Raw genomic sequence first — 26,935 nt, forward strand, 5'->3', positions numbered from 1 at the left:
TGCTTCCTTCCTATATTTTTCTTTTCTCCATAATGGCAGAGCTTCCTCAAAAGTGATGGTCCCAGTGTGTGGCAGAGGGACTCAATGGAAGATTACTTAATTTCTTAAAATGAAAGATTTTGGAGTATAAGATATCAACCTCCAAACAAAATGTACCGACTTGCAGCATTATCACAATGTTGCCCAATGGGATTTCTGAACTGTTAGCTCAAAATGGGGGAAAGAGGCTGGGCAGAGCAACACAGCTTTCATGGGTTTTGGACTGGGTAGCAAATTGTTAGTAGGTTTTAGCCTGAATTTAGGGTAAGTAGTATGTGAGCCCAGTCAAGGTGAACACCAGCACAGTCTAAGGGCTCAAGTAAGGGTGAGCACCAATGCTCCTGGCCCATTATGGGATGACTGCCACACTCGGGATGGAGTCACAGGAATAAGGAGATGTGATTCCACCCACTCCACTCTGTCCCAGCCCAGAAGGCCCAGACAGTGTCTGAGTGCTCTACCGCTGAATAAGCAGGGATCCATTCACAAGATGCAGACCTAGAATCAGGCCTGTGCTTAACAAGATGGTCATCAAGTTCCTCCGGGCTACTTCCTACAACCCTGGGGTTTGGTACCATCTTAGCATGGGGGTCTTTTATTTTCTTGGGGAGTTCTGGCCAGTGGGATTCATCTGTCTCCCTTAGCAGCTCTAGCCCATCTGAGATGCAGGACCTGCCTTTTATACTTCTGCTCCCTGTCCCATCCTTTCTCTTTTGGCAGGGTGGACATGGCTGTCTTTGTTCTGCCCACCAGGGGGAGTGTTGTGGTCCTTCCCTGTCACTCTCTGAGGAAGGTCATGACTCCTTGCTAAACCCATGTTGAGTATAAGAGCATCACACAGATGTACCACTCATTCCTCCTCCTCATTTGTAATCCCAAATTTGGGATTAAAAATGAGTGCAGACACTTAAACACTAGTTTAAAAATCTAGGATCTGCTAATTCAGGCTCTGTAGCCATAAATTTTAATGGTCCTGAAAATAAGGCACATTAAAATGTGGTACTGACAATGAAATTGTTTTCCAGCATGGTAAATGAAGAACAAACATTTATTTTAAGATACCAGCTATCAGTATCAGAACTTGGTTGTATAATGTTAATTTCCATGATTTTTTATTTACTATCACATGAAGCAGGTGAACTGTGTGGTTCAGTCAAAAGGACACTATCAATTATTGCTAGATTCCAATCGTGTAGTTTTTGTAAGGCCAGACTATGTTCTTACTTACATCAATGTAAATCATGAGTAATCAGGTGAAGTCAATAGAAATACGTTAGTGTGAGCATATATGTGCAATTTAGAAGCAACCATAAGAGAAATATAAATGCAATGAACAAAACAGCATTTTCAACTTTACTCTTTGAGTTCCCTTAAAATTTATGAAAGGTCCTGCATTTGAAATAGATTTCTAGATAAACCATATTAGCTGGATTTTCTTTAAAGTTGCTTTCCAATGGTCTAATTATACACTATTTTCTTTAGGTGAGTGTTTCAGTTTGTGTAAAATCCCTTCATGTTTCTGAAAATTTAGGAGCCTCAGGAAGCTGGGCAAATTTTTATTTTTTCATATGGTTTATATTTTTATTTTCTCATCCCCTCTAAAATTATGTTCATTCAAAATTATCTGCTATTCAAATGAATACACAATTTTCAGAAAATAGATCAGAGGTACACTTAAATTCTATTTCCAAAAGAAGCATGACAGGTACTAATTTCTGTTGTCACATAAGCCTACAGACCAATACGAAGACAAGATTTTGGAAAAAGCATCAAATGGAAGTTTCAATATAGCTAAATAACAAAGGGTTCACCTCACTTGCTCCCTATCTCAAGATAGGGATGCAGATATAGCTGCCCGAAATTGCTAATGAAGCGGGGATTTAAAAATCCCATGCTTCATTAGCATAATCTCGCCCGCGCGCTATTCCGATCTTGAGGAGTAACGTTAGTTCAAACCAAGGGGTTTGATTAGAACTAACATGGCCCAGAGCGCACTTCCTGGTTCGAATCAGTTGGTGATCGGAATAGTGCGCAGGTGAGATTATGCTAATGAAGTGCAGGATATTTAAATCCCTGCTTCATTAGCAATTTCGGTTGGCTACATTTGCATCCCTATCTCTAGATAAGGAACAAATGTAGCCATTAAGGTGTTATGAGGAATTTGGAGAAATGAGGTCTACTAGGCTATGTCTAGACAACAGGACTATTTCAGGATACCAGAAGTATCCTGAGATAGCAATTCCTCAATTTTAAATGCACCCCTTATTTTGAAATAACAGACGCACTATTCTGGCATCCCTGTAACCCTCATTCCATGAAGGTTAAGGGGCATTTCGGAATAGCCCTTTATTTTGAAATTACCTCGAAATAAGTGACTGTGACGGGGCAGAGGCGCCCCACACTCCGGTTCCCCTGGAGACTGCGTACGTGGCGGCGCTCGGGCGGAAGCTCCTGGGCGGCCACTGTGGCGAGGCACCCAGGGGGCGATGTCATCACACGGCCTTGCCACCCAGCCGGAAGCGGACCCACGCACAGGGGGCAGAGCCCCCTCCAGCGGCAAGTGGCGCGGTGATTTAAACCCCCGAACAACACCGGTGAGGGGGGGGGCTCGGAGAGAGCCCTCCCGCAATGCAGTGCAGCGGGTGGGACCAAAGCCGAGGAGGTAAGCCGCCGGCACGGACGTAGCGGACTGGCGGGGAGAGGAAGTAGCCCAGGGCGGGCAAAGGGAGCCTGTGGGCTGGCGCATTACGGCAGATGCCCCGCCAGCCAGACCGGACGACACAAGCGTCTGAGTCCTTAGGGCCCTGGGCTGGGGTCCATGAGAGGGGGCGGGCCCGGACCCCTCTCTCCCCTCTATGGGAGGTCAGGCAGCCTCTGACCGCGAAGAGGCCCCCTGGGCCGATAGTGAAACTAACTGGGATGCTAGATGGTGATTCACAGGGTGTCAGGAGCACGGGACTGGGGATGGAGAGCTTGGGGTGCCATCGGGGCCCCCGATAGACTCATTTACAGTGACACAATGTAGCATTTGTTACTAGCCCTGCCGCTCCATGAGATATCAGACCTCAGGACTATCATGGTCCAGCACTGTAGTTTTGGCACCTGTCCAGTGCTAAATATAGTGAGTTCCAGACCTACACCCATGTATTTTTCATTCTAAGAACATAAAGTAATTTTATGGAATGATATTGGAGTGTGGTAAGTAGTGTCTTGAGTTACAAAAAAATTAACCTGCAGGTTTTTATGTGTGACTTTGTTTGTAGGAGGGTGATGTATGTACAGTAAAACTCCAGTTGTCTGGCATCCAGTGGTCCAGCATTCCTGATAGTCCAGCACCATCTGGAATCCGGAAGTGCTCCAGGCAGTCAGACAATTGGAGCTGCTCTGCCCCAGGCTTCCCCGAGCCAGCCGCTGGTCTGTTTCAGCAGTGGCTGACTTTGGGATGCCTGGGGCAGAGCAGCGGGGTGCTGCCGGGTTGGTCCCCCACCTCACCCCAAACCCCTCATAGCCCTCCCTTCTTATAGTCCGGCATATCTGATAATCCGTCACCCCCTGGGTCCTAAAGGTGCTGGATTATCGGAAGTTTACTGTACTTATGCTTTTTGGTTTCCATGTGAATGTTACTTTGGTTTATTTAAACCAGATTTAGCAAAAGAACTAGACATGAAAAAAACAGCACAGAGCAAAGAATCTACATTTAATGTCTTCCAAGATGTTATGTATAGACTAGAGTGGGCTTGATTCAGGTTCTCATGGGAGAAAGATAGTGGGCAGGGAGGAAGGTTTGAAACAGTGGCCTACCTGGTAGAGGTTAAGGGGGAGATAATGAAGACACATATTGAGTAGCTCTTAAAAGATAAGAGTTCTGAGAGGGTAAATGGAATTAAAATTGAGGATGGTAACCATGTAATTACTGGAAAAGAAATTATTAGGCTTTCTATAGGCCTGAAGATTATGTAGGTAAAAATATTACTATACAAAGTCAAATTCACATGTAGAGAAGGAAATGGAAAAGGAGCGAGTTCCAAATGCACTTTCTTATGAGTATCTTATTGCTAAAAACAACCCCCCCCCCCAAAAAAAAACCTCCAGAAATTTCCCTTCCAAGACATATTTTACATTCCTTCTTTGTCATTTTTAATGCATGTAGCTAGGAAGCTATTATGGATTTTTGTTTCCTGGATAGTGCATGTGATAGAACTCTCCTGATGTGCAGAGTTCCATAGCCTGTTTGTAAAAAGCTGCAGCCCATTGTGTTGGAGATGTATGTATTATGTTCTGTCAGGTTGAATTTACATTTGTTCATTCTTGTTCTTTTTTTCAATCCACAGCACCTAACTTAGACTAAAAGCACTTGTTTTTCATTTTTTGCAAGAAATCTTAATGACTTTTATCATATGAATTTCTTTATAGAAATGGCTGCACTGTATTTTCTGACAGAGGTTCTCTCCAAGGGTCTGAAGACAGGCTCAAAATTTGGAGCCAGAACATGAGGTTTCAGTGCAGATTAGGCCTGCTAATAATATGCCTTAGACTCTTCCAGTCTGTGGACTATGTCACTAGTGAGTTGAGGATCCATACTCCAAATTGAGTTGATGGTGCTAAGGGTAGCAAAGAAGGGAAGAGTTTTCCTTTCAAAAATAATTTTCTTTGAGACATTCTTGAGTTAGGAAGCATCAAGGATTGAAAGGTAGGCTTTTAACAGTAAAAAAAGGAACACAAAAACACCAAGGCTATGTCTACACTGGCCCCTTCTTCGGAACAGCCATGCTAATTTAGAACTTTGGAATAGGGAAATGCTCGGGGGATTTAAATATCCCCCGTGGGATTTAAATAAACATGGCCGCCGCTTTTTTTCCGGCTTGGGGAAAAGCCGGAAAAGAGCGTCCAGACTGGCGCAATCCTCCGGAATAAAGCCCTATTCCGGAGGATCTCTTATTCCTACTTGAAAGGAATAGGGCTTTATTCCGGAGGATCGCGCCAGTCTGGACGCTCTTTTCCGGCTTTTCCCCAAGCCGGAAAAAAAGCGGCGGCCATGTTTATTTAAATCCCGCGGGAGATATTTAAATCCCCCGCGCATTTCCCTATTCCAAAGTTCTAAATTAGCATGGCTGTTCCGAAGAAGGGGCCAATGTAGAGACAGCCCAATTGACCATAGGTGTGGGATTATCTCTGAGTCTGGATTTGAGCTGGAACCTTTTAAAATACTGGTTCAAACTCCTTCCACGCATCCAGTTTAGGAACATAAACATTAATGTAAGATTCTGGGATACTTCTTCTGAAAAATTAACACAAAAAATTTGCATTTCCAGTTGTTTGGATTGCACTTTGTTCTTGCTAAAACCCTTAGCCATGATATTGTAGTTATCAACTCCCATTTTGAAGTGTTCGCTGCCCATTTTACCTAAACTATGTTATATCATGGTATCTGTGGGTCAGGCTCTGATCTCATGCCAGCATAGCTCCATTCATTTCAATTAGAAACTGTTACTCCTAGTTTACAATTTTATAGGTGAGATCAGAGTCAGGCCTCATGTATCATATTTGCATCGACCTTAGAGGAAAAAAATTAGCCTCAAAATCCAATAGTTCCATGGCCAAACTATTTTTATGTTGTTTCACATACTGTCCAATATACTCAGAGGCTGTGTCTACACTGGCATGAATTTCCGGAAATGCTTAAAACGGAATACTATTCCGTTTTCAGTTTTTCTGGAAAAGGAGCATCTACATTGGCAGGCTGCTTTTCCGGAAAAGCCCTTTTTCTGGAAAAACGTCTGTGGCCAATGTAGACGCGCTTTTCCGGAAAAGAGCCATTTTCGCGATTGGGGCTTTTTCCGGAAAAGACTACGGGGCTGTCTACACTGGCCCTTTTCCGGGACAGTGTTCCGGAATAAGGACTTATGCCCGAGCGGGAGCAGAATAGTTTTTCCGGAATAGCGGCTGATTTTGTACAGTAGAACATCGTTGCTTTTCCGGAAATTCAAGGGCCAGTGTAGACAGCTCGCAGCTTATTCCGGAAAAGCGGCCAATTTTCTGGAATAAATGGCCCAGTGTAGACACAGCCCCAGGTTTACTTGGGAAACTAAGCTCCAAAGAAAATGATATGAAGTTTATGAGAAAAGAAAAGTAACAGGAGAAAAAAGACAAGATATTGGTTATCTAAGGAAAATAAACTGTATATTAAAGAAACATTAAAGAAAATGTCATACAGCATGAAGTCTTAACCACCATAATCTGTACTGGTAATGGAAGATATTTCCTGTGGCATGGTGGTTAAGTTTACAGCCCATAGTTTCTATTTTATATACATGAGTAACATAATTAATTCACCACCAGTTCATTCATGCCATGTGACAATCACCTGTTGCCTTCTGGCTCAGGTGTGTGTAATTGGATCAGACTATCAGGTAAGAATCTGATATGGTCTTGGGCAGGAACCTCGCCACCATTACACTTAATCCATACAGCCTATTAGTTGCTAATTCAATCTATTGCAAACTTAGCCTTTTAGAGGTTAATCAGAATATTATGAACACTTTATCTTTTTGGTTTTTTACTATTAAGGTTGCAATATGCATGATAGTTTAGCCCCTACTGTGCAATGTTGCTTCTTTCATATCTGAGTAATTCATAGCAATTTCCTGTGTTGTCAGCCAGGCATTTTAAGAGACCCAGCAAAATCTAAAGTGAAATTCTTTTGTATGCTATTTCTCTAGGTAGCCCTTTTTAACTTTCTTTTATATAGATGCATATCAGTGATAGGTACCTCGTTATGATCCATAAATAGATGCATTATCTGCTACTCTCAATTTCCACATCATATAGACCCGTATCATAATAGAATCAACACCCTATTAAAAAACAAATAGCTTACACAATGCCATGTGTCATACTCATGAGGGCTGACCAGCAGCCTGGGGACTAAGGGGTTAACTAGCCAGGTACAGTAAACTTCCGATAATCCAGCACCTTTAGGACCCAGGGGGTGCCAGATTATCAGGTATGCCAGACTATCAGAAGGGGGGGTCTAAGAGGGGTCTGGGGTGGGGTGGGGGGTTGCTACCCCAGATCCCCTCATAGCCCTCCCTTCTGATAGTCCGGCTCTGTCCCAAGAGTCCCCGATCCAGCCGCTGCTAGTCAGTTTCAGCAGCGGCTGAATCGGGGACGCCTGCAGCAGAGCTGCTGGGATGCTGCTGGGTTGGTCCGGTAGCGCCGACCCCTGGTACCGCGAGACCAACCCATCAGCACCCCAGATGCTCTTGGGGACGCCTGGGGCAGAGCAGCTGTGGTGCTGACGGGTTGGTCCCGCAGTGCCGCTCCTCGGCGCTACTGGACCAACCCAGCAGCACCCCAGCTGCTCTGCCCCAGGTGTCCCCAAGTCAGCCGCTGCTGATACTGATCAGCGGCTGACTCCAGAAAGCCAGAGGCAGAGCTGCTCTGCCCCGGGCTTCCTGGAGTCAGCCCTGATCAGTTTCAGCAGCGGCTGAATCGGGACACCTGGGATAGAGCAGCTGGGGCACTGCTGGGTTGGTCTGGTAGCGCCAAACCTCGGCGCTGCGGGGACCAACCCAGCAGCACCCCAGCTGCTCTGTCCCAGGTGTATCCAACTCAGCTGCTGCTGAAACTGACCAGCGGCTGATTCCAGGAAGCTGGGGCAAAGCAGCTCTGTCTCGGGCTTCCTGGAGTTAGCTGCTGGTCAATTTCAGCAGCGGCTGAATCCGAGACAGCTGGGGTGCTGCTGCCCCGAGGGGCAGCGCTACTGGACCTACCCGGCAGCACTCCAGCTGTTCTGCCCCCTGCTTCCCGGATTCAGCGCTGGTCAGTTTTAGCAGCGGCTGAATCGGGGAAGCTGGGGGCAGAGCAGCTCCAATGGTCCGGCTGCCCGGAGCACTTCTGGGTTCCTGATGGTGCCGGACCATCAGGAGTGCCGGACCGTCAGATGCCGGACCATCGGAGTTTTACTGTAGTTGGTCAGCAAATAGCAACTACCTGGCTAGTTAAGGTAGGGATTTCAAACTGGGACAAAGGACTTTTCCCTTCTTTGTCTGAGTCAGATCAGTTTTCTCCAGGTACTGAGGGAGACAGAAGACATGTCTCTCTCCAAGAAAAATACTCTTCACAATGTATAAGTAGGGGAAAGTTTAGTCAGCCCATCAGGTTTTATTGTTTTTCTGGTTTGGGAACTTGGAACTGATGTCTGTGCTATAAAAACTGGGTTTTTTCTCTTTTGTAACTAAGTTCTGAGCCCCGGGGGTCACCCTGAGTATCTAGATTAATCGGTTGCTCTTTTCCATCTAATCACTATGCTTGCAACTATAGTTTTGTTTTGATAATAAAAGTTTGTTTTCCTCATTTTTTTCTAATTAACTGGTATTGGTTCATTTTTGTGTCCTGGTTTTATCTTAGGGATGAAATTTCCCAAGTGATTTCTTTCCCGGTTTTCTTATAATTACTTGAGTGGTGGCAGTGGTTTTTATTCTCCAAAGTCCAGGTATTAGGCTTTTTGTGCCAAAGCCTGGAGAGATAAGGCTTTGGGGTGCTTTTGCAGGTCCCCACTTCTGCATTTGTCATGCCAAAGTGGGGAACAGCCTTGACACCATGGAAAAGGAGTAAGGTCCATTTTGTTGTTAGACAGAGTATCAGCACATTTTAGTTCAGATTCTAAAATGAGGCTTTTTGAACTAGAGAAAGAGCGAGCACTAAGAATGGTTCCAATCCCATACTATACATACTTATGTCGAAAATATTGTTTTTGCCTTCCTTTCTTCCTCCCGTTGCAGTGCATCACCAAAAGTTCTGCCTAGACCTAGAGATCACTGAGGCCATTAACAGTTTTTAATACCGTAATAAAAGTAAGTTTGTTCAAAAAATATTGAAGAATTTCAGAATGAAAATGGCCCAGACAGCGATTAAGCAACCAGCATACCAGACTCAGACCCAGAAGCAATTCCAAAGGCAACATCCTAATTTCCTGAGTCTTGTGCCAAAGGGACAGATGCTTTTTCTATAGGTATCTTCTTTCACAAGAAGCATCTGGCTCTTTTTATTTAAAATAATAATACAATAATTGTATAAATCAAACAGTTGGATGAGTTGTGTGTGAGAGTCTGATGGCTTCAATTTTTTATAAATGCCCCCCTAGTCACTACATATGAATGATGTGTTTCATGTAATGGAGAAAATAAGTTAAACCTTCCAGTCCTTCTCATGGAAGTGCAAAATTGGTTACCATTGTTTTTAACGAGAAATAGATTGAGAGGTAAATGGTATACACCTCACCCAAAAAGAAATGTAAAGTGAGACCAGATGATTATAATACACTTTTTTTTTACTTGAAATCTATTGTGTCAAAGTTTACTCTTGAGAATAGTGAACTATGGTGAATTAATTATTAGATTAAGTTAGCCCTTTTTTCTTCTACAAAAACATTCTTGAATATTAAAATTATTTTGCCCACAAAGTTCATGATTTTATATATTTTTATTAGTCTCTAAGGTACAGTTTTCAGTGAATCATGCGACATACATTCCAAGTGTAGACTGCAGCTGCGTTCTTTCGAAATTAAATCGAAAGAACGCGGCTTTTCTTTCGATGGCGGTAAACCTCAATTTACAAGGAAAAACGCCTTCTTTCGAAAGTTCCTCTTTCGAAAGAAGGCGTTCTTGAATGTAAATAGGGCTTCTTCGAAAGAGAGCATCCAGACTCACTGGATGCTTTCTTTCGAAAAAGCAAGCCGCTTTTTCGAAAGTTCAACGTGCAGTCTAGACGCTCTCTTTCGAAAGAGGCTTGCAGTCTAGACATAGCCTAGGAGAGTGGTGAAACACTGGAATTGGTTAGCTAGGGATCTCTCCGTCCTTTGAGATTTTTAAGTCCCAGCTTGACAAAGTCCTGACTGGAATTATTTTGTTGAGGTTGGTCCTGCTTTTAGCAGGGGATTGGACTTGATGACCTCCTGAGGTCTCTTCAAAGCATATGATTCTATGGCTTGGGCTCACAGGGCTCTGGGTACAGGGCGTGAAATTACTGGTTAGACATTTGGGCTCAGGCCATGCTGAGGGGGGCAGCAGAGGAAAATGTTCCCAGAACCCAGTCTTCAGCTCTAATCAGAATATCTGTACAACAACTTTTAGCACTGCAAGGCTGAGTCAGTGGCTCCAGGCCTGCCACAGTCATGCTGTGGATATTTTATTCCCATGTAGATACACCCTAAAAGTCATCTCCTCAGAACACATGACAACAAAAAGGAGTGGCTCTGTTCCAGTGTGGGACTGTTATGTTTCTTGCTTTTCCCAGAAAGACATCCATAATTTTAGGGAAATAGTGATCCTTCTCAGTAGTCCCCAAAGATATTAGATGACAGAGCAAGATACTGGAGTTCATGACCAGCTATCCTGCAGAAATCTGCTTTCTCTCAATCATTCAATATAATAGGTGTGGCACTCCTACAGAACCAAATTTCTCTTGATCTTTCTTCTTTATCGCTGCTGCATTAATCTTTCACTTTACTGCTTCCTTTTGGGAAGTCTTCCTACACTACTAAAAAAACCAGCAACAACTCTGCAACATAGCAAATTGCATGAGGATTTGAATACAGATACAATGATAATTATATAGGTCCAGGTGCAGCAGTCTGCTATGTTAAAATAATTCCATTTAGCCACCTCATTACATTTAGGTTTGTAAACAAGAGCCTATCCAATTTTAGTACTTTAGGACAATTGCACCGTGATGAAATTGGTTCTAAACAATAACAGACTTTCAAAGTATTAAACAAAAAAATTCAGATGCCAACTATATTAGTCGAGCCCAAAGTTATCAATGCTAAATAAGAAAAGTGAGGAAATGCACAGTTAAACAGCAAATGTACCATATGTTATACTATACCTGGGCACAATAGGACACCACCTAAATGACGTTCTTAATGTCCCCATTGTGCTATTGGTGGACATATGGTACACTGTCTGCTAAACTGTGCATTTCCATGATTTTGCTGGTTGACTTTGATAGCATTTTCTGCTTGTCTGTTGCCAGGCAGGCTTTCAAAATGTTTTGATTTTCTATCCAGAGTTGAGTAGCATTACATTTTATTTTCTCATTTCATTTTCACCTAGATGTTTGTCCCTGCTCTCTATTGCATATTCCAGTTATTGTCAGGCCATCCAATGTGTGCCACATGGCAAGTGATCTGTTTACACATTCCCATGTATACAACATAATTTTTCAATAACTCTCAGTCATGGGAGTAGCCAAATACCCTAGTGATCCTAGTCATCTAAAGCTCACATGGGCAGCAGCACAGTATTGTTTTGCAGGGACTACTTCCATATTCTGTAAGGATTGGGGATATGAGTAACAAGCAATGTCCCCTATAAGCTGTGAGCTTGGGTAGCCACTCCAGAGAGATTCAGATGCTGCTGGGCTGTTTAGGAGAGCACCCACAGCTGGCAGCATGTGTTTCCACTGGTGGTGCACATCTGGATATGCTTCAGAGCACATCATAAAATTTATTCTACACATGGATGGGGGGGGAATAGAGGGAACATTGGTAACAAGGGGAATTAATCCTCTTGGGGCAATTTTAGTCCAAGTTATTTGGACCAGTGCAAGCTACTTATGAACATTGCTAATCATCCTGTAGAACTAGGGTGGGGAGCCTCTCTGGTGCTGGCCGTACATGGCTCATGAGGGTTAACAACTGTTAGGTGGCCAGATGCCTTGCTTACCTGAGCATCCACAAGTACAGAGACCTGCTGCCCTCAGTGCCTGGAGTTTGCCATTTCCAGCCAATGGGAGCTGTGGGAAGCAGGAGAATGGCAAACTGGGGCCACTTGGAGCTGCAATTGGCCATGACTACAGATGCTTAGGTAAACAAGCTGTCTAATGGTCCACCAGTGGCTAACCCTGTTGGGCCAGAAGTTCCCCACTCCTGCTATAGAATTTGGCTATTTCCTCCTTACCAATTGTTTTAGCAAAATCATATACTAGTTTTTCATACCCACTGTCTAGTCCCTGATGTACTGATCTTGGAGATCTCTTGGGAATATTTTACCTGCTGTCAATCATTGACCTCCCAGGAAAACCTAAATTCTATCAGAAGTCCAATGGTATTCCTTCACTTTCTTGAATCTAGGCTGATCATCCAAGTTAAAACACATCCTCTGGAAATAAGGTGGCTCTTAAGCACAAAGGGCTCACCACATTATAGTTTCTGTATTTTATTTTTAAATTTTATTTATTTATTATATTTAAAATTACAGTACTCTTCTTCTATTCTAATATTCTAGGTTGAAAAGTTAGGTCCATTATCACTATTAAGCTACTGGCAAGAGTCTCTACACATTGCCCCAGATTCTCAACAATGCCCCAATGAAGCTCAGGCAAAGTGAAGATGAAGGTGATCAGTGAGTCACAATGACCTTCTACCGATGGAAGAATAGGTATAGCAGAACTAAGCCACAGAGGCTACATATACACTACAAGATTTTTGTGCAAAAACAACCGCTTTTGCGCAAAAGCCCGGGGAGCGTCCATACCTCAGGCATGTTTTTGCACAAGGAAATCAACGGTAAAATGGCAGAACAGAGGGCTTATTGTGGTGTAGGTATAGCTCCTTCTACAAGGCATAACTCCTTTTTGCATTACAGCTCTTGCACAAAAATGCAAGTGTGGACACTCCACAGGGGTTTCTTGTTCAAAAAGAGCCTATCCGAAAAAGTACAGTTTCTCTGATGGCCATTCTGTGAATGGCCATCAGAGCTTACTTGCGCAAGAACATCCGTGCAGTGTGGATGCTCTCTTGTGCAAAATCGCATTGCAAAAGTGATGCACTTTGAGGTGTTGACGTGCTTTTGTGCAAGACGTTTTTGCACAAGAACTCTTCCGCAAAAGACTTCTTGCGCAAAAACCCTGCAGTGTAGACTTAGCCATAATGTCCACAACCTGTCCTTTCATTCTGGTAAGGAGCTGCAGGTTCAGGAACCAGATCTCCCTCACTCCACCTTGGCACAATTCCCTATTCTTCCCTATTTCTTGATCCTTTAATTTCAGTTTAAGGGGCAGACGTTTTGGCCCATTTTCTTTCACTCCTCTGTGGAAACATCTTTTTCTCCAAACTTTCTCTGCTACATTTGCACCTACATCTTTTCATAAAACGTATCCATGTCTGGATTGAACAATGTGTACATAGGGACCATTTGGAACCCTATGGAGAGAGCCAGGTTATGGTGAACTGTTTTACACCCCATGTAATGATCAAGTTCATTTCCCTTGTGTGCAATCAGGAAATTTGTAGAAAGTTTAGAGGTTTAAAACAAACAAGAAGAATAAAGTCAATTTAAAAGACCAGTTACTGAATAACAGAAATGGATTGGCTGTCAATGAGACTTCTGATTCATATAGGCACTTTGGAATCCTACCACTTAAGTGTAATTGACTTTTTTGTTAGTCTTCACATTTTATATAAATGTTTTCAGTAGACAGTGTAATGCTTTCTCTCTTTTTACTTGTACATTGTACATTGTACCTAGTGCCTGGGGCCCTTATATGCCATGGTAATACAAATAACAAACACATATTTTTAGAAGAATTCACCCTTTGCTTGAAAATACATATGGGGATTTAAAGTGTGATTCCATTTTGAAAAGTGACTGTATGGAAACAACGCCACAGGTTTCTGCATTTTTTTCCCATTGGTTCAATTTCAATTTTCCCAATGCCTCATTAAAAGCTGATGGTTTTTCTAACTGCCAACATTCTAAGTACAAGCTCTGTGACTTAACCTGCAGCGGGCTGTTCTCTTCATGCACATGATCCCTGGTAACAATAATTCTGCAGGACGAATAATGCCATCAGTCACATTTGGGCAGCCCCACTGTTTTTATATTATCCCCAAGGGCCCAGATCCTGCAAGATGCAGCACCTGAGAAGAATCTCCTTAATATCAGTGGAGATCCATGCAAGCACAGAGCTCCCCCAATGTAAAGTAGCTTGTAGGAACTGGGTTCAGTTACAAAAATATAGCCCACCTGAAAGCTTTAAACTGTATTTTATAAAATAGTGTAAATTTTTACTAGATTCTTATGTTTCCAAGTGCTAAAAAATCATAAGCATATCTTCTAATCAGATTTAATTTAATCTAAGGACTCTCAAAGTGAGTCTTCTATCCAAAAGACCCCAACCTATCCAAACCAAACCAAAACTATCAAATAAAAAGTATTTTTAATTAAAAAAATCAGAAACAAAAACTGTCCTCATCCAGAGATTTAACTTTTCATAATAAGAGCCAGAGACTCCAGTTTGTGCAGGGTTTTTGCTGTTGTTTTGATTGTTACATGGAAGGCTTTCAGAAACTAAGTATTTTATCCTACAGGCCATGCATCACCCAGATAAAATGAGGTAAGTTAAGCCAGGCCAGAGCGCAGCACAACAAGTTCTTACCCAATGAACCAAAACACTCCAGGCAAATTGATTAATTTTTTTTCTTTGGTATCTCTAGTCTGCAACAGTTTTTTGTTTGTTTGTTTTGTTTTGTTCATTTGTTTTAAATGCAGTATTAATTCATAGTATCTATGATTTCCAGAGCCAGTAAACTGTGCCTGCAAAACACAATGGGAGCTAGACCCACAAGTGTAGTACCTAATTATAAAGGCTAGAATGTGTATAGAGAGGGGCAGTGAGATTGGAAGAGACTCAGTCCTCAAGTTCCAATTATAATTACAGCTGATGTTAGAAAATAAAGCAATTAAACTGTGGCCCCATTCAGCATTCCCTCTGATCTTTTCATTCATGTGTGGACATTTTCCATTCATGTATGGAATACATTTTATGTGTACTAAGGCAAGTGCAAATGTGCACCACCTATAGAAACAAAAAGCCTAGGAGTGGGTGCTCTGTTAATCGGCTGGAGAGCATTTGAATCTCTCCTGAGTAGCTACACAAGTGAACAGCTTATAGGGATAACTGGTCCTATTCCCACTCTTAGGGAGACTGGCACCCACTGTCACATTAGTCTGCACTAGTCCCTATTCTGCCTTGGGGAATTGTGCTTGGCCCCTCCATAAACTATGGAAGAAAGATGCTCTTCTCCCATCATTGTGTTCACAGTTATGTGGGACTGCCTGCAGCCAATTATATACAGTGTATCTCTTGCATTACTGAAGCTGAGCAAATTTAGAGCCTATTTATTCTCCAGACACCACTTTCTTTTTTACTGATAGAATCAAAGCTGATGATACCTGCTTTGCTTAGGTATGTTTTTATTACTTATTTTTTAAATTTAATTTACAAGCAGTAACCATAATTTAATTCTGAATTTGTGCTGCATTATTGGACAACTACTTATAGAATAAATGTCTTCGCCTCATCACAGAATCTCTCCATTAGCAATAGCCTGCTTACTCTGATACTATAAATGTTCTCTCTTAAATAGGACATTATAGCAGTAATATATAATACTGGCATATGAGCAATAAAAGCACAGAACTACTTCAGACCTGTTATGAGTATATATTGCAAATACGGGAAATGAAAATTGAGCTAAAAACATTTGCTATCTGTGCAGTACACTCCATTTATACCTTGAGAAGGATTAGCTTAAATGGAACAGCAGTCTCAGTATTTCTCACCCAGTAGGAGCTAGTTTTGATTTGTGCTATTGCAGATGGTTGCAAATCAGTGCAGTTGGGGATGCAGGGTTTCTCTATATTAATTGGGTCTGAGAGCACAGAATAGGCTATTATGGATTGGTGCTCTCGAAAAAGGGTCAGCTTTCCAGTTTATTAGTAGAGGCTGGCAAACATATTTTCTTCAATGGACACTTTAAAAGACTTGTTCTAAATATTCTAAAAGTTATTAGGCAAAGTATTGATTTTACTGTTGGTTCAAAACATATGTAATTGTATTCATGCAATTAAATAATTGACTAAAATGAACCATTTGTCTCTGCTAATACATTAAAGAAATAAGAAGGGCAGGAAACCATCAGCTAATTTGTATACAAGTATCAGAGCAACTCATCCATTTGAAACTATAAATAAAATAAATAAAAACGCAGGGCTTGTATTAATGGAATTGACTGTGTTTCTATTAGCAAGATGTATTTATTTTTTAAAGGTAAATTAATTGCTATTGAAAATGTAACACGTATTATTGAGGGAACAGAATGTCATTTGTAGAATTGACGCACATATCCTTCATTTTTAATGATTCTTTTCAGTTTTAAATTCTGATGGTTATCTCTCTTTGGGAGGAAAAAAAAAGAAAATAGAGAAAAGTTTCATTGTTCTTTGTTACCTTGAAAACCACCAAACTAACATATGTGCTGATGTATTCATATGAATATATGAAATAGCATCTCTAATTTGGTTAAGTGGCAATAGTGAACTATAGTAATAAGAAGGTGTTTCTAAATATCACTGTTTCACTGTACAGAAGATTCATTTTTATTTTAATTCATATCAACCTCATTTTGTATAGGAGGTTTCATTATAATGGGCAATAGTTATTAAAGAATGAGAGTTAATTGTAATTTACAAAATGTTAACCTGGGCTCACTGTTACTGACACGAATGTTATGGTATAATTTATCAAACCCAATATATTTCTTCAAGGTGGCTGTTTCTACTAATTTCGTAGCTCCATCCTGCCCTCCAGAAATGAAAACTTGGTCAACCAGTGCTTTGCATTATCTTAATGCATACCCTGCTTCTTGTTGTAAAAGATTATTTTAGATAATATAATCTAAGGCCGTATCTTTTTTTCCCTTGGGTGCCTGAAGGAATCACTTGTTGGGGAAAAAAATTCAGTATCTTCCCTCAAGTTAACTGAGCTGCAAAATTCTTCTCATATCTAAACTTCTAGTGTCTTACACTTGAGTGATAAAACTTTTTATTGGAAGACATTTGATGTGCTGTGGTTTTAAATTTACAAGTGACATTTCTGACTTATTTTCTGGTCACATACTTTGTTTGCTTTCAGATTAAAGAGACAGCAGAAAGTGAGCTCAGGATTTGGCAACATGTATGATTTTGGAGACTTCGTGGAGGCAGTGACTGAAGAAGAGGGGGGCCAACCTGCTTTCTAGAACAGCCCTCCAATGACAAAACCCAGAATGATCATTAGGAACGGAGAAAAACTAAAAAAAGCTTTACAAGAAAGAGACAGTTGTTAAACACGTGGCAAATCTGTACAAAGGAATATAATATGTATTTTGTCTACTAATCCGGGTTCATTTTACATTAGACTCACAGGAAATATGTTTACTATGATATGTACCAAATTTGAACTGGAATTTGCAGTTATACATTTTTCATCTTAGTTCTTTTGATTGCTTTCTCTTAAAGCAATAATCTGATTTTACTTACTATGGCGATGTCCTAGACAAACTGAATTTAAAACACACAATGTGAAGGCTACCTGGTTCAGATTTAGTATTGTGCAGGGGACAAAGCTATGAACTGGGAACCAGAGGACTTAAATTCTATTCCCTGCTTTGCTTCTGAACTTTTGTGTAAATGTGGACAAGTCACTTCCCTCCTCTGTACTTCAGTTTATTTACATCAATCTAATGTTAGAAGGTGCCTATCTTCCTTCATAAAGCATTTTGAGGTCTGTGGATTTCAAATCAACCCTCCCCTTTTATATTTTCTGTTATCCCACAGCCCTTCACCTTACCCCTCCCCCCCCACATATGCATGTAAACATGTACATATTAGCTTTGCAAAACAAGCTTAAGATCTTAACTGTGCTTTCATTTAAATTTCTCTGTTTTATTAACTATATGTGTATAAGTATTTAAATTATGTTTAAGTATCAGTAATCTTTTTATATGAAATAGTATTCTAAGCATTAGGACTAGCATTAGGAATTTCAAAATAACAGTATCAGAAAATTTTGAAATACCATTCTCTCAAGTGTTAATAAATGAAGGAAGAGACCAGCATTTCTCTGTCATTGGCTCATGGGTATTCTCTATCAGGGTCAACACCAACTAGAATCATTAATAGGGATATAAAAAGAATTAAAAATTTTGGTTCACAGGGATTCTATGGACCCAACATGACAGTTCTGCAGTCCTCTTGTTGAAGTTTGATATTGTGTCCATATGAGCCTGAAACTCCAAGTCTTGGTCTACATTAGGAATTTATTTCAAAATAACCACCTTTTCCCCTCCCCGCTCAGGTCAAATTTGTAAGCAGAACATCCCCACTACCAAGCCCATTATTTTGAAATAATGGGCTGTGGAATTCGAAATCTGTACTCCTGCTTTTCATAAGGAGTAACACTAATTCTGAAATAGTTATTGTAAGATAGCATTAGGCTGGACACTCCGGTGCTGCTATTTTGAAATAATTACTCCCCAGAGTAATTTGAACTAATTACTTTCCAGTGGTTCCTGGAGGTCCAAGTCCGAAGTAGCATATCCACATAAATGGAGCCTGCCTCGGACTAATTTCAAGGCTTCCCCATAGTGTGGACATGCTAGTTCAAATTTGTTAAATAGGGAGATATTAAGTTGAGTTTACTAATTTCAAAATACTTTCCTAGTGTAGACATGTCCCAAGAGGAATTTTTAATTTTTTTGAAACCATCAAGTTTGGCCACACCTTCAAATTCCACTAGAACAGGGGTCTCCAAACTACGGCCCGGGGGCCGGATGCGGCCCGCGAGGCCCTCTCATCCGGCCCGTGGAGACCTTTTTGGATTCAAAGGCAGAAGAAGTGAGATTGTTTCAAAACCCATTTGAAGCAGATGTGGCCAGTTGCCCAGATGAACTGCAGCTGGAAGTCATTGAGTTGCAAGCAAATGACCTCCTTAGGGACAAGTTCAAAATAGGACTGGTGGGTTTTTACCAGTTTTTGCCCAAGGAAGACTTTCCTAATGTCAAAACTTTTGCATCAAGGTACCTTTCAATCTTTGGAACAACATACCTGTGTGAACAAACATTTTCAAGAATGAAATACCTGAAGAACAATTTGAGAACAAACTTGTCCGATGATAATCTCAGGTCACTGTTGATGTTAGGGACAACAAATCTAAAGCCAGAAATGTCTGCTATGATTTGATCTGAGGAAGTGGGTCTGGCCCATGAAAGCTCATCATCTAATAAACCATCTTGTTAGTCTTTAAAGTGCTACATTGTCCTGCATTTTGCTTCTGCTATTTTGGCATCCAGGAAACAATTTCACCATTCACACTAATACAGGTGTTCATGTGTAGTGTATCAATGTGTTATTAAATAATAACTGAATAAAATAATATTAAATAAATAATTAAAAACAACATCCATGTTTTGATTGTTTTTTATTTGGACCTCAAGTGTGTAGTCGGCCCCCGAACTGCTGTTTGATAGTTAATGCGGCCCTCGGGCTGAAAAGTTTGGAGACCCCTGCACTAGAACATTGGATGGTCTCATCTTCCTTACAGTATCCTACAATCCTCTTCCCTGTTCTATATCTTTATGGACGCGTGCCTGGCCGGCTCCTCTTAATGCTGTCTTCTGAGGATGTTTAGGAATAGTAAAATGGTTTGCTGTCCTTTCTCAGATATCCATAGCTGATGCTCTCCTCTGGGGTGAAGTTATACATTGACTGAGATCAGTCTTTTTGAAACACAATTCAGAATTTGTGGGAATTACGATTCTGATAATGTTAAAAAGAGTGATTTCGCTTTTTTTGTCCAAACTCTTTTTTTCCTGCCTTCCCAAATCTGACTTCCCCACTATTTCTTATTGAGGATATATTTCTTAGAACTGTTCATATTTGATTCAGAATACTCCTTTCACACTTACAAGCCACAGAAGGAAGTGAGGGTATGTTTACACTACCACCCTAGTTCGAACTAATGTCTACACTACCACCCTAGTTCGAACTCCTAGTGGAACGAGGAGTAACGGTAGTTCGGAATAGGAAGCCTAATCCGAACTACCTAGTCCGTGCCACGTGTAGCCGCGGGGCACGGAGTCCGCACTAGCGGACATTTAAAAATGGCGGCGCCCGGCAATATGCAAATGAAGCCCGGGAAATTCAAATCCCAGGCTTCATTTGCAACTCCGGTTGCCTACATTACCACCCTAGCTTGAACAAGGGTGGTAGTGTAGACATACCCTGAGGGAACCAGAGTAGATAAATTCAGTGTTTTCTGTTTATTTAAGTAAGCATATCCCCATTACATGATCATTATGCAGCAAATAATATTGATCAGATTTTAAACTATTTTTGCAGTTTGAATTTACCTTCAAATAACTCCATGTTTTTCTATCTTTTCCACATTTAATGGCCTGAATTCTATATTAGATTTCAGAAGAGAGAGAGCTTTCAGAACACTAAAACAGCAAATGTCATTTCCTTGACTTCACTTTTCCTTAATAACTTTTTCATATGCAGCTACATACAATACCCTGGTGAATGCACTCTAGTGCTTGCTGTCTTTCACTATCACAGCAGAAATAAATTTCTGTAAGGCTATCCACTAAGAAACCTGCTGGTATCCATAAGAATTATGCCACACAAACAGGTTGGTTTTCTGTTCTATTCCTGCCTCTTACCCACCCCCAGGTGCCTGTAATACCCACGAATACTCTAAGGCACATTGTCTCCCTTCTTTTTTTTGCAAGGGTTTCTCCATTTTTACTTGGATTTCTACTTCTCTATGCCTCTTAGGATATGTTTACACTTGCAGCCTATTTCGGAATAGGGCTGCAAATGTAAGCATTCGGAATTGCAAATCAAGCTAGAATGAGTAATGCTTAAAAATTTAGAGAATAATCATACATTGGCAAAGAGATATTCTTTTCCAAATGGATTTTTTCATGTTTTGATTTAAAATCTGAAGATTAAAAATAATCATTTTAAAAATTGCAATTGAAATTGAATTTCCATCCAGTAAACATTATTCTTTAGACTGTAATTTCCTTTCTGAAAAACAACTCTACCACAAAATTAAAATATAAGACACAGACTGTTCTAATACCGTCTTCTGGTCTTACTCATTCTTAAGATGGTGCGATAAAATACGGAACACACTTGAGCATCCCCCACCCCCATTCAATTACTGCTGTTCACTCAGAATCTTCCTGTCTGCCCAATGAAATTCATCACATTCCTATGTGTAATTAAGCCATAGTGAAAATGCCAATATACAAAATGTAAATCAAAAGCATACAATTCTTCATTTTCAAATTTTTTATCATAATCTTAATAATTACAGTAATGAACTTAGAAATGTAGTAAAGTCATGCAATATGCACAATGTTAAAGTACACTATGCCTTAGAACATTGGAAAATTGATGTGGTTTCAAAAATTAGTTTGTTGTTCAACATGAAAGCCCTACAGGCTCAGCAATGGGAAGAATTCTTAAAGTTTCAGGAGTCATGTTCATGTTATTTCAAATTGTTATCAAAACATGACACCAAAGCAATAGACAGTATGTCTGGAGAACTAGGGGTCTGTAATTTTCTGTCAAATCTCAAAAAGCGAGAGAAAGAAAACAATCGTTGGATCCCAAGAAGCACTTCAGTTTAAGGCAACCCCAACAATCTAGCTAGTACTATGGGGTAAATCTTTTGTTAGTTCCCATGGTGAGATACAAGTGGTGGTAACATTGATATAGTGTATCTGGACAGGACAAAGGTTGCAGTGGCAAGTATAAGATTAGAACAGTTAGCCAGAGGCAACTTACCCAGCATAATTAGTATCTCTTCTTGTTCATTAGAAAACTATGGGTTCTTCAAAAGTATTCATCCAAATTTATTCAACACCTTTTTTTTTTTTTTGGAAGTCTGGGCATTGATATGCTTTCAAGTGCCTACTAATCAATTCTGGAATTCAGATTCAGTTGCTTTGCTAACAGGATGAGAGACAGCTATATGTACAAATAGAAAATTTTATTTCAGCAGCTGCTTAAGAATGTAACCTTGAAATATTTTGTCTGTGAATAGTCAGGCCAGTTATTTTAAAGGTGTCAAGAAGAGAGCACACACATTGCAAAATCATGACTAAAGTGAATTTAGCTTTAAATTTCCGTAAATATCTGCTCAACATCCTAATAATTGTATGCCTTATTACAGCAACTTTATTACAACACCCTTGTGATGCAGGAACATTCTATTATCCTCATTTTACACATAGGAAAGTAAGGCTCAAAGAGATTATGACACAGGAAAGCTATGACCCAGCTCAGGAACTCAGCACTCCTAAATTCTAGTCTAACATTCTAATCATTAGTTTTTCTTCATCATATAGAAATATATCAGTATTCAACTCTACTTCTTTCTGCAGAAGCTTACTATAAGTTAACAAAGGTCAAAAAGTATATTTATCAGATGTGAATGTCACAAATGCTGCTCAAACAGTAATGGGAAGCCATACGAGTAATTTTCAAAATTTTCTAATGACATCTTAGATAGCTGTTCCTTAGGAAACTTTGAGGATGGCTCTCTACAACTTTACCTGCGTGGCTGCTTAACATTTTTAGGAGATAAATTGCAAAACAATATGCTTATCCTATTGTCCACTTAATGGCAAAATAGAGTATTTTGATAGGATTCTGTGCAGTTCAGAAGAATGCAGGGGCTGTAATAACTTTATGCCTTATTTATGCTCTCCCAATCTTCAAATTCCCATAATTGTCTGCTGATACCCTGTCCCTCCAGCCTAGTACATTTGTGAGGAATCCTTAGAAGACCATTCACAGATATCTTCCTCAGTTCTTGTGAAGGAGAAAACACTTGCATACACTGGATCAGAAAGCGTATTCATAGATAATTCCCCTACAGCTGGACACAGAAATTTATAACTCTTTATAACTCCCCCTGCCTATTTATGTAGAGCCTGAGGCAGGAGATGAGTGTTTTAAACCAGTAAAGACACAAACAGAGGAATAATCAAAACCAAAAATCTAACATCAAAACACACTTCTTTCCAATTAATATTCCATGGGATTGGTTGAACAAACATAAGCACGTTTGAACACAAATGCAATTATGTTGACTGTTTCAATCACAAACGGAATAGATTCAAAGTGGTTCCATTTTCGGTGCAAATTGATCATAATCAGAAAAGTACTCTGCATAATGAATCTGTTTCATGGCACAAAGGGATATCATATTTCTTAGGTTATTGCCATTTGAAAGGGGGTAAATATGGCTAAGAAAAGGACAAACAGACCTGTGCCTTTTATCATTTAGTTTTTGTTTTCCGTGGAAGAGGTTATAGAAGGGGAAGGAGTTTGTAAATTCTGAATCAGTAAATACATCAGAAGTCATCAATTCACTTGCTAAACTCATTAGCCAAAAACAATTCCTATAGTATTTATACAATGCAGTCCTTTTCTTTTAATACAAGTGAATTGGAGTTCCAGTCATATAATCAATATGAAAGTAAATGGATTCAACAACCAGTTTTCTGCTGAGCCACTAGAGAGAACGGACATCTCTTCTAGGGAAGAGGCACCTCTGCAAGAGCCTGGCCTAGCCCCAGAGTGGACCGATGCCTTGTGGACCACATGGAGCTGCCAGCAGCTGAGTACCCAGAGGAAATAGGTGAACTTTGGACCACAGAGCCCTGCAAATAAACTGTGGTAGAAGGTAGCCTACGGATACGAGACTAGTCTGGTTCTGCTGCCCATAAGTGGGTCAACGTGTTTCAGGAGGATTCCTGCTGACAAATAGTAGACCCATCCATCACTGTTTGAGCCCTGGGCTAGGACCTAGTGAAGCAGGGTGGGTCTGGGTCCCACGACCACCTGTCACCATCTCCAACTCTGCGCTGGACACCAGTTCATCCCTAGAACAGTAGGCTCGTGTGTTGCTTGTAGTCTGCCCCAGCTAGGTGACTGGGGGCTAAAGACCATTATGCTTGGTCCTGTCCAGGGGGCTGGAATTTTTCTCCAATAAAACTCTTACTTGCGGTCTGCCAGTAGTGAGGTTCAAGGGCCTCGGTCCCCCTCGAATGTCAGGCGGACAGTCCCTACTGGCTTTATTAAACCTTAGTGGTATTTTGCCATCAATATATCCTGTATTATTGTCTTCATCCCTAGTATTTGTATCTAGTGGAATACAGAGTTCAGATAGGTGAGTAGGTTTGTTTCCTTTTCTATACCAATCATTTCTTTGGCAGTTGCAATATCCTATAATAGTTTACATGTTCTTCAGTATAAGTGATGATTGGTCATATTCTTTTATTACAGCATATTCTTCTCAACAGTCAAGCTGCCCTTTGTGGAGTCCTTCAAGCAATGGGCAATACAGAAATCAAGAACTATCTTGCTGCCCTCTAACCATCTTACCCAGTTAAACAAATCAAGTTTGTGCGGCTATTATTGTATTGGCTGCTACTTTGTTAGTTCTCTCTCAGAATGATTTACTGGTACCAACATGACATTGGCTACACTGTGAGTGTACCAGCATGTTCCAATGTCAGGCAAAAATATCAGAAGAATACTTCTCCCTGGATGATTCCAACTGCAGCCCTCACCAGGGTCTACTACTTTAATTATCAGTGAAAAACAATGTACAACAAAGCCATATCTTTTAGTAATTAGGGTGAAGTTAATATTGTGGCATTTTCCATGTAATCAATATGGCTTTCAAAGAAGGTACCAAGTAGTTACTTGTGTATACATCACATATAATAATGTAATTCACACCCTATGGCTGCATCTAGACTGGCAATCTTTTCCGCAAAGGCAGCTGCCTTTGTGGAAAAACTTGCGAGCTGTCTACACTGGCTGCTTGAATTTCCGCAAGAACACTGATGATCTCATGTAAGATTGTCAGTGTTCTTGCAGAAATGCTATGCTGCTCCCGTTCGGGCAAAAGCCCTCTTGCGCAAAAGCATTTGTGCAAGAACGTCAGTGTAAACAGCGAAAATGGCGATCGGGGCTTTCTTGCGCAAAACCGCATCTAGATTGGCATGGACGCTTTTCCACAAAAAGTGCTTTTGCAGAAAAGCATCCATGCCAATCTAGACGCTCTTTTCCACAAATGCTTTTAACGGAAAAACTTTTCAGTTAAAAACTTTTGTGGAAAATCATGCCAGTCTAGGCGTAGCATATATGTATTATATAGCCATAAATTGCAGTAGCTGTGTAGTTTAACCATGGCATATAATCTGTGGCATGTGTACTTTTAAGTGTTTCTTTTCTAAGAGCTCTGCATTTCTTGGGTCTTCAACTTCTTCCATAAGAATACTTGCTTCAAATAATATGATTTTCTTTAGGTTGAAGTACCTTTAAGGATTAGTTTTATTCCACTTTGTTATATTTGCCAAGATAGTGACATGTGCACAGGACTGGGGCCTCTATTTTGAACATGTAGTTGCATCAGGTAAATTAGTCTCTACACAGCTTGTAGATGGGACAATTCAGATAAAGGAAGGACATAGAAAGTAGTACAGTAAAACTCCATTTGTCCGGCATCCAATGCTCCAGGACTCCTGATGGTCCGGCACCATCAGGAACCCGGAAGTGCTGGGGCAGCCGGACAGGCTTCCCCCATTCAGCTGCTGCTGAAACTGACCAGCAGCTGAATCTGGGAAGCCGGGAGCAGAGCAGCTGGGGTGCTGCAGGGTTGGTCTCGTAGAGCTACCCCTTGGGGCTGCGAGACCAACCCGGCAGCACCCCAGCTGCTTTGCCCTAGGCGTAGGGATTCAGCCGCTGCTGAAACTGACCAGCAGCGTCAGTTTCACCAGCAGGCTGAATCCGGATGCCTGGGGCAGAGCAGCTGGGGTGCTAGGGGGTTGGTCTCGTAGCGCCGCCCCTCGGCGCTGCGGGACCAACCCAGCAGGACCCCAGCTGCTCTGCCTCAGGGGTCCCCAAGTCAGCCGCTGCTGAGACAGATCAGCGGCTGATTCCAGGAAGCCCTGGGCAGAGCAGCTCTGCCCCGGGCTTCCTGGAATCAGCCGCTGATCTGTTTCAGCAACAGCTGAATCGGGGACCCCTGGGGCAGAGCAGCTGGGGTCCTGCCGGGTTGGACCAACCCGGCAGCACTCCAGCTGCTCTATTGCAAGCATCCCCGATTCAGCTGCTGCTGAAACTGACCAGCAGCAGCTGAATCAGGGATGCCTGGGGCAGAGCCGGACTATCATGAGGGGGGGCTATGAGGAGTCTGGGGTGGCATCCCCTCCCACCCCACTCCAGACCCCTCATAGCCCCCCCTTCTGATAGTCCGGCATATCTGATAATCCGGCACCCCCTGGGTCCTAAAGGTGCCGGATTATCGGAAGTTTACTGTACCAGCAATACACCTGGGGAGGGGCCACACATACAGATCAAAAGCCGCAGGAACCCTCATTTTGAGAATAAAATGCCCAGAATGCCCAGTTCTACCTTTGGTGCTTAACTCAACATTTAAGAGTGCATATAACTATGTAATAGGCACAAATGTCCTTTTACAATGCTAAATAAGGGCTGTGCCTGCTGAAAAACAATTCCACTCAGCTGTAGTGGTAAGTAGTGTGAGGTTTGAGTCTTCTTATGACTGATAACTTCTACCAATGCTTAGAACTACTTGTAAAAGTGAAAGTTTGATGCTCCCTGATATGCATGTTTAATATAATAATTTTAACTGTCTTTAAAATACTAAAAGAAATTTATTTTATAAAACTAGCTTAAATGAAAAATTTGCTTAATAAAAGTGTATTTTCAATTTACTTTTTAATACAAACACTGTTCGGCTACCTACCTTATGTTCAACAACACACAGTACATAGTCATGTTCATGAATGCTTCATGGCCAAAAGGGGAGCACAGAATGGATCCTTTTGCTATACATGCGACAGGATACTAAGATCGCTCTATATGTCTATATGTGAGATACAGTTACTTGTGAATTTTGAAATATTGTTGCATTTTCCCACAGAAATTGGTGCTGCTCTTTATTACCACTATATGGGATC

At 41.1% G+C, this 26,935-nt stretch overlaps 1 protein-coding gene across 1 annotated transcript in view; it reads left to right on the forward strand.

Annotated features, from left to right (window-relative positions):
* The window catches only part of CCDC102B (coiled-coil domain containing 102B), a 333,694-nt gene extending 308,084 nt beyond the window's left edge, over positions 1-25,610 (forward strand). Inside the window, exon 9 of the mRNA XM_006121423.4 lies at positions 17,017-25,610. Within this exon, the coding sequence (XP_006121485.2) occupies positions 17,017-17,122 (106 nt within the window). The 3' untranslated portion in view covers positions 17,123-25,610. The remainder of the gene's footprint in view (positions 1-17,016) is intronic.
* Positions 25,611-26,935: the final 1,325 nt, after the last annotated feature.

Source organism: Pelodiscus sinensis, chromosome 2 (genome assembly GCF_049634645.1).
Source record: "Pelodiscus sinensis isolate JC-2024 chromosome 2, ASM4963464v1, whole genome shotgun sequence".
Lineage (NCBI taxonomy): Eukaryota > Metazoa > Chordata > Testudines > Trionychidae > Pelodiscus > Pelodiscus sinensis.